This window comes from Hibiscus syriacus, unplaced genomic scaffold, assembly GCF_006381635.1.
Source record: "Hibiscus syriacus cultivar Baekdansim isolate YM2019G1 unplaced genomic scaffold, ASM638163v2 tig00110118_pilon, whole genome shotgun sequence".
Classification (NCBI taxonomy): Eukaryota; Viridiplantae; Streptophyta; class Magnoliopsida; order Malvales; family Malvaceae; genus Hibiscus; species Hibiscus syriacus.
The window spans coordinates 1-8,866 of record NW_024062595.1 but is presented as its reverse complement, the minus strand read 5'-3'; the positions used below and the strand labels follow the sequence as shown (position 1 = coordinate 8,866).

Sequence of the window (8,866 nt, the reverse complement as noted above, 5' to 3'; positions counted from 1 at the left end):
TTCTTTCTCTTTATAATCTGGTATATATTTTATTGGGTGATAACCATGCTTGTTGTTATCATCTAACACACTAATAAAATTCACAATAACATATTCTTTTAAAGTTTTATAACTTGAACCATATCTTTGATATCACTTGTTAAGAATTTGTAAGTAAATATAATCAAAGTAATATCAACACAAAATAAAACATGTACAAATGCGAAATTTAACATGGTTCATATTTGTTTATCTCAACAAATGAGAAAAATAATAATTCACTATAAACGTAGAAATCACAAAGGGTACAAATATATGATATCTAATGTATCCTAAAATTTAATATCTATATTAGAATTTAGAGTAACCCAATTCATCAGAATGAAAATAAAATTTAACTTAATTTATAATTAAAATTTGAGGTAATACATAAAAAACCCCAAAACTAAAAAGGTAGTATCGAGACCGAATTAAACCATCAGGTAAAAATTTTGCACAGAGATTTGTTAGAATATACAATGAAGTACTGAAAAATAAGTTTAGTGAAAAGTAAAGAAGATAAAGAAAGTCTTTGAAAGAGATTTATTATCATGAAAACAAGCCTACCCTTTACTAATCAGAGAGTAGATATTTATACAGAAGAAGAAAGCCAGGGAAGTTGAGAACTAACATAAAACCCTTACAATTTTTTACAAACTCACAACTAACTCATGCAGAACGCAAGGCCTCACTATAATACACATTAGTAGTAAACCAATATTATACTCTAACATTCCCCCTACACCTGAAACTTCTAATCTTCAACATTCTCCATACTTTGAGACCCTAAAAATTGAACATCCCTGCACTTGAGCCGAGTGAGCTGTAACTTATGTCGATGTATAAGGAACAAGGGTGCAGATAATGGTTTGGTCATTACATCAGCGACCTGCTCAAACGTAGGCACCTCTTGAACTTGAAGCTTGCTAGCAATAACCATCTCACGAACAAAGAATAAGTCGAGCTCCACATGCTTAAATTTCAAATGGAGATGTAACGACACTCGAGTTTGTCACACAATAGAGTGGGCGTACCATGCAGAGAGACATGCAACTCGTGAAGAAGAGATTTAAGCCAAACCAACTCAACAGTAGCACAGACAACGCTGCGATACTCAGCCTCGGCAGTAGAACGAGCAACAACCTGTTGCTTATGAGAGCTCCATGAAATAAGGTTCCCCCAAAATATATACAAAACCAGAAGTAGAATGCCTATCATCGGTATCAGATCCTCAATTTGTATCCGTAAACCCAGTTAATGACAGTCTAGAAGAAGATGAAAATCGTAAACCAAGATCAATAGTTCCATGTAAATATTGCAAGATCCATTTTACTGCCTAAAAATGACTGTCATGAGGAGCTTGTATGAATTGACAACCCTGATTAACTGCAAAAGCTATGTCAGGCCGAGTAATTACGATATATTATAAACCACCAACGATGCTTTGATAATACGCAAAATATTCAAAAGGAGTACATTCTTTGACAGAAAGTTTTCTATTAGTCACCATGGGAGTATGAATCCCTTTCGCATCTTCAAGACCACTCATTTGTAAAAGTTCACGCACATACTTCTGTTGAGTTAAGGTAATACCTATGGAGTCATGACACACTTCTATCCCCAAGAAGAAGCTGAGAACTCCAAGATCCTTCAAAGCAAATTGTTTATTCAACTTGTCAATAATAGTTTGAACTTTAATCTCACTACTCCCAGTGAGAATTATGTCATCAACATACACTAACAAATAGAGTATATTGTTAGCAGTTTTTCTAACGAAGAGAGAAGAATCAGATTTTTCCAAAAGAAACTTTTCAGACACCGAATACGCTCTAAGTCTCTCAAACCAGGCATGAGGAGCCTGCTTCAGGTCATAAATCGCCTTGTTGAGCTTGCACACAAGATTTACATCACCCTGTTCATAACTTGGAGGTTGTGTCATATACACCTCCTCAGTCAGAATGCCATTAAAAATGTGTTGTTGATGTTCACTTGCTTCAACAACAACCCTTTCGATAAAGCAAGGGAAAAATAACTCCAATAGTTTGTGGTTTTATCACAGGGCTAAAACTTAATGATAGTCAATTCTAGGTTGTTGAAGAAACCCTTTAGCAATAAGGCACACCTTGTATCTCGCTACAGATCCATCTGTAGTCCTCTTCGTCTTGAAGAGTGATAAATGCTTAATTTAGTTAATATTTTACTTTTAAATTACTCCTTAATCATTGGTTTTAAGGCTTATTTGTTTGTTTTGATTCATTTTCTGTGCAGGACGTCAGATTCTATAAATTGCACTAAAAGGAAAAAATTTTGTAGTTTTTTTTTTGAATCAAAGCTGAATTAGTGGGCATGAATTCGGACATGAAACATCTGACGAGGTGATGACGTCAACACCTTCTAGAAGATCCAGTCAGCGTTTCTAGAAGCACAAATAGATTGGCAGCACGTTTCTAGAATTTGGATTAAACTCAAGTTTTAGGATAATATTTTAAGCATTATATTTTATCTTTGTTTTAGGTATTTTAGTTTAAATAGGTTGTAGTATTTTAATTAGGATTTATGATATTATTTTAAATATTATTTTTGTTTTAGGTATTTTATTTTAAATAGTTTTAAGTGTTTTAATTAGGATCTAAGATGTTTTAGCTTGTTTTTAGGAATTTGAAGGCTATAAATAAAATCTCAGGGTAAGCCTAGAAACATATCTCTCTCATCTGAGAATAAAATCTTCTTTTTCTCTCTAGTTTTCTCTCTATATTTCGCATACTTCCTTTATTTCCCTTTAAAATGTTGTTTTCAAATATGCTAAGTATGACTTTGGTCATGCTTAGCTAATTTTTTTAAGCTGAGGGCTAAAGCGAATGGTCAATTCCAAATGTGAGAATTGTAAGGTACTTAAATCTCTTCGGATTTCTCTCTCTGTTTTTTGAGCTTACTTTTCAAATTAAAATGATTTCGACATTGGTCCGGATGCTGTTATAGTTAACGTTTGAAGAAGGATTTGCTTATTGAAACATATTCAACTTCTCGAGAACACACTTAGCAAAATTGTTTGCAAAGAGGAAACTACGATCGGAATCAGTTATTGTCGAAACAACACAAACCGAGTTGGCAAGTAAAGAATTATCTTTGTAAGCCGACGTGATTCTTGAAGTAAAAATCTGTTTCGATGATCCGAGGAATTTGAGGCAAAGCTGAAGTCTGAGGCTGCTTCCACAATAAATTTTCTTTATCCCAATTTAATTATTTTATTTTATTTTTAATTTAGTATACTTCTTTAAATAATTTAAAATCCCCTTTTTATATTTATTAATATTTATTATTTTATTATTTTTCCTTTTTAAATTATAATTATTTATTTTATTATACATTTTTAACTTTACCTGGAATTCAATATTTTCCTAAAATCAAGAAACAATTTTACTAAATCATAAAAATCATTGTCCCTGTGGATCGATCATACTTCTCTATACTACCTTTTCCTTTCTATTTAATTAAGAAGCTCGAATTATTTTGATAATGAAACGACGATTATCAAATTGGTGCCGTTGTCGGGGACTAACAGAAGTACTGATTTATTTTTCTAGTTTTTGATTTATGAATAGAAGAAACTCAGGTGAATTAGTAGATCTAGATCCAGAGATCGAAGCACGAGTACGAAGAATCCACGCACAAACACTTCTAGAAAACAGAAAAAGACAAGAAAAACAAGAGCAGCGTTCAGAAACAGAATCAAATCCAGAGATAGACTCTGAAGCAGATGCATACAATATCCCGATGGCTGAAGGAGAACAAAGAATCCGAGAGCTAGCCACAACTCATGTCACTCAGACGCCATTATGCATCAATTTTCCTAGTGGCAGGACTTCGTTTCAATTAAAGATGAGACTCAATCATCTTCTTCCCACCTTCCATGACTTTCCCACTGAAGATCCGTACAAATATTTGTTGGAATTCCACATGGTTTGCACTAGCATGAAACCACAGGGAGTCACCGAAGATTAAATTAAATTGAGAGCTTTCCTTTTCTGTTTAGCCGACTTGGCTAAAGATTAGTTATTTTATTTACCTCCAAATTCAGTTAATTCATGGGTTGACATGAATCGAATTTTTCTTGACATGTTCTTTCCAGCGACTAAAACAAGTGAGTTACGAAGGAGCATTCTTTCCATTCAATAAAAGATCGAAGAAAGTCTTTATGACTATTGAGAACAATTTAAAAAACTTTACGCACATTGTCCGTAACACGGATTAAGTGAGCAAACGTTACTCCAATACTTTTATGAAGGCCTTTTACCAATGGAGATGAAAATGGTGGATGCCGCCAAAGGAGGAGTGTTAATCAACATGACCCCAACAATAGCAAGGGTATTGATTTCAACCATGGCAACAAACACTTAACAGTTTTCAAGTGAACCCAACCGATGGGTTCATGAGATAAATACTTTTTCCCTTGAGAATATGTTAGACAAATTAACTGAATTAGTTAATTCACTTGTTCCAGGAAAATATGGAGAAACAAGAGCATGTGGGATATGTACAAAGTTAGACCATCCGACAGATTGTTGCGTGCTGATACAAGAAGGGGACATTGTAGAAATAAATGCCGTAGAAAACTTTTAAGGACCTCCAAAAGGACAATACAACACATACAACAATACTTTTAAGGAACTCCTCAACACAACGCAAAAATCATCATTGGAGGAACTCATAGGAAAGTTAGCAATCTCACAAGAAAAGTTTATTGCATCCCAGGAAAAATTCCAAAGCCAAACCGAAACAAATCTTCAAGAGTTAGATAACCAAGTAAGCTGACTAGCTTAAACTATGGGAAAATTAGAATCACAAGGAAGATTACCTTCTCAAACGGAGTTAACTTTGAGAGAGAATGTTAGTACCATCACACTCAGAAGTGGAAAAGTTATGTCACCCGAAGTTCCAGTAGAAAAATACGCATATCAGGAAGAATAAGAGAAAATGCCACCTCTAGAAATACAAGACATGTCTGACTCACATCCTTCTCTTTCTTCTCATGAAATCACGCCACCACCCTTCCCATCAAGGTTGATGGAGCGTGATAAAAGAGCTGCATAAAAGAAGATCTTAAAGGTGTTCCAAAAAGTTCAAGTAAATATACCTCTTCTTGAAGTAATTCGACAAGTACCAAGGTATGCTCGATTTTTAAAAGAACTTTACACTAAAGAGAAAATTAATTGGGAACAAAAAGGTAAATTTGGGAGAACATGTATCTGCAATTTTTCAACGAAAGCTTCCGCCAAAGATGATGAATCAAGGTATTTTCGCTATACCTTGCAAAATAGGTGAATTTAAAATTAAACGTGCAATGCGTGTCTTAGGATCTTCAATTAATGTTATGCTATTTTCTATATATAAAATGATTACTAACGAGCCTTTGGAGAAAACAGGAATAAACATACAGTTGGCTGATCGATCTGTGATCTATCCAGTGGGAGTAATGAAAATGTCTTAGTGAAGGTCGATGTATTATTTTTTCGTGCAGATTTCTATGTCATTGACATGGAACATGATAGGTCAAATTCTTATTCCGAGGTACTCTTAGGCCTACCCTTCCTAAGCACAGTAGATACATAGATTGATGTTAAAAGTGGTATGATGACAATGGAATTTGATGGTGAGATCGTTGATTTTGATGTTTACAAAGCAATGAAATACCCTGATCATGTTGAAAAAATTAATTCTGTTGATGTTATAAATCCTTTAATTGATGATATATTGAATATAATTTCTCTTATGATCTTTCCAAGGATCCTGAACTTTGCCACGAAAAGGAAGAAAGAGAGTTTAAAATATTAATTCAATCAATTCTGATTTATCTTTATCTTCCTCTAAAACTAAAATTTTACCTTCTATTTGTAGGCACATGAGGTAGAATTGAACAAATTACCAGAACATTTGAAGTATACCTTTTTGGGAGAAAATGGAACCTTACTGACGCCAGACAGAATAGTGATTATCCTGTAGGCTAGCTCCGACAGACGATTCACAAGAGAAAATTCGCCCAAAAACCAGAGAAAAAAGTCTCTAGGGTTTAATAAATATTATAAAATAAAATCAATAACTATCTCAAAAGCAGTCCACAAGCCGGACTGTTATAGCAAAAAAAATCGTCTTTATTCGAATTTTGCCAAAAATAGCACAAATCGTATTTATTCGAATTTTGCCAAAATAGCAAATCCCGAAAATCACTCTAAATTGAAATTCGAAATAAAATAAGCAATCTCCCAAAAATCCGGTCTAAATCGGATTTAAATTGACTTCCTAATTAACAATCGAAATATTACCATAAATAGTAAAAATAACTAAATCTAGTGATTCGGAGGGGAAAACGGCAGAATTTGAGGTTGAAAAAAGGACCACATGGAGCGTAGCTCGATGTGGAGAGCGTGCGCGTCGAAAATAGCTTTCCGGATTGGGGTCTTATGCGCGATTCTGACACCTGTAGCCAAAGTTATGGCCAAAAGACTGAAACATACTCAAACGACCCAATAAGGAACATGTCACAATCAATTCCCACCTTTGCGCTGATCTGCCAACTCATGGTATCTCAGCGCCATCAACGTGCAATCTGACAACTCAGCATCATCTGTCTCGGATCCCCCTGCATCACTTACCAGTAATCATCTCAAGTAAAGGAGAAGAGGAAGCTTTGGTAGCTATGTTGTGCTCTCACAAAGAAGCTATAGGATGGACCATTGCCGACATTAAATTATTAAGTCCCTCGACTTGCATGTACAAGATCAAAGTTGAAGAAGGAGGCACTAGTAAAAAAAACCCCTTTAATGACGCACATTGCATGATCTATGGGTGCGGATGACACACATTTGCCTGTCGTTGAAGCCACCGACATGAATTTAAGATGACGCGTAATTGTGCGTCATAAATTTATGACACGCATTTATGACACACATTTATGACGCGCATTTATGGCGTTCATTGAGCGTCATTGAAGCCCCCGTCATAAATTAAGATGACACACATTTGTGTGTCATAAATTTATGACACGCGTGTATGACTTACATTGCGTGTCATTGAAGCACACGCCATTAAAAATAGACACGCATTCGTGTGTCGTGATTGTATTTCATAAATTATTGTTATATATATATATATATATATTGTAAATCGACAAATAATCAAACTAAATCACATTTAATGCCTCATAATACTAAATATATATATATTAATATAAGCAATCCATTTGCATACAATATATTCGCATTAAGTTACAAACATAATATCCATCAACTATGGATATTTGAAAACAAAAAACCAAGAATGTTCTCAGATTATCACAAGAAGATACTAACATGTTATAAGATCTTAGATGCAACTCCTCTAGCTTCTTCTGCAATTTTGAAGTTGCTTCTTCAGAGTCGAGAACTCTTAAAACAGGCTGCGAATGAGCATTGGCTTCAACTGAACTAGTAGGAACATCAGATGCACCAGCTATTCCCGAACCTTTCCCAAAATTAGAGCTGATCACCTTTGGTTTCCACTCTTTATTTGAACCAACTGCTGATGACATATAGGACTTAATACTTTTCATATATTAATCAAGCATCAACTATCTTCAGTTGAGAACATAAAGTAGTCCAAACATTTGTAAAGAGCAAACATTTTCATTTATGGTTATCAAGTCATCACTCATCACTAAGTAATATGAAAAGAACGAAAAATCAAGTAAATTTATGGTAAAGGTATCTTAAGCTTTAAAAGCTTTACTTTTCATTTCTCATAGTTACACTGTTATTTAAGGGGATAAGTCTATTTACATATGGGCAATTCACCCATCCTTCTCGGTTATAATGATTATTTTCATTCAAACTTGCTACTGAATTCTATTTGCTCAGAGGAAAAGGTGATTGATATCCATTTACCAAAATTAGTTATAGATTCCAATGATTATAAGGAGTAACATAGTGGGTCTGAACTCTAAACATCCTTAATCAATCAAACAAAGGAGGGCATTGAACTAAACTTTCCTGGTTTAAGTGAATTTAGATAAATCCCATCTCTAACAAATAACGCACATATCTTGATATCTAGGTTAGATCGAGATAACTTAAGCATCCATGTACAGTCCAGCAAAAAGCCAAAAATCAGTTTTTTTTTGTGTATCAGAAGGATTATAGCACAAAATCCACAATATTTCTCTGGATTTACCCAATTAAGGCATAAAACCAATAAAACACCATCTAAGTTTCATAAGCAATTACCAATATATAGAAAAGTTACAAAACATCATTGATTTGGAAACTGAAAAGTTAAATAATCCATTTTACCTGCAGGTTTCTTTGATTTGGATCCAATAAATCTGTTATTTTCTCATTGTATAACTACAAAAGAAAATTGAAATGAAGTGATAAGGAACAAGAATAGTACAACGCTAAGCAGTCCAATTATGCCAAAACTAAGAATCAAAATAATTCAATTATGTTTATCAGCATGCTTAATTCACAACTTCTAAACGGGAAATATAGTACAACTCAAATACCCACCTTGGCACATAGAACTCCAATTATAATCCCTCTAGGTGGGAAAGAGGACAATAATGCATAAAGTATGGAAACATGAATTACTCAATCGCACTGATTTAGCAATTAGATTACTAAATTACATATTGATCAACTAGTAACCACAGAAGTCACATACAAGTTAAATGTCCTCGGGAATAGACTATTAATAGTAATTTAACTTTGAAATAGGCTGCGATACTATATGCATGAAAAATAGAATACACAAAGGATATCATAAAGGCAAAAACAAGAAATTCATATATCAGTTAAAGGCATAGCAGCAGATCCCCAAA

The 8,866-nt window shown here is 34.0% G+C and overlaps 1 protein-coding gene across 1 annotated transcript; it reads right to left on the bottom strand.

The window, feature by feature from the left end:
• Nucleotides 1-772: 772 nt before the first annotated feature.
• On the bottom strand, nucleotides 773-7,582 carry LOC120215420. Its single transcript, XM_039213113.1, has 4 exons — nucleotides 7,365-7,582; nucleotides 1,495-2,024; nucleotides 1,099-1,229; nucleotides 773-991 (listed from the first exon to the last, which is right to left on the bottom strand). Exons 1-4 carry the CDS (start codon nucleotides 7,580-7,582, stop codon nucleotides 773-775), a joined length of 1,098 nt encoding a protein of 365 aa, XP_039069044.1.
• Nucleotides 7,583-8,866: the final 1,284 nt, after the last annotated feature.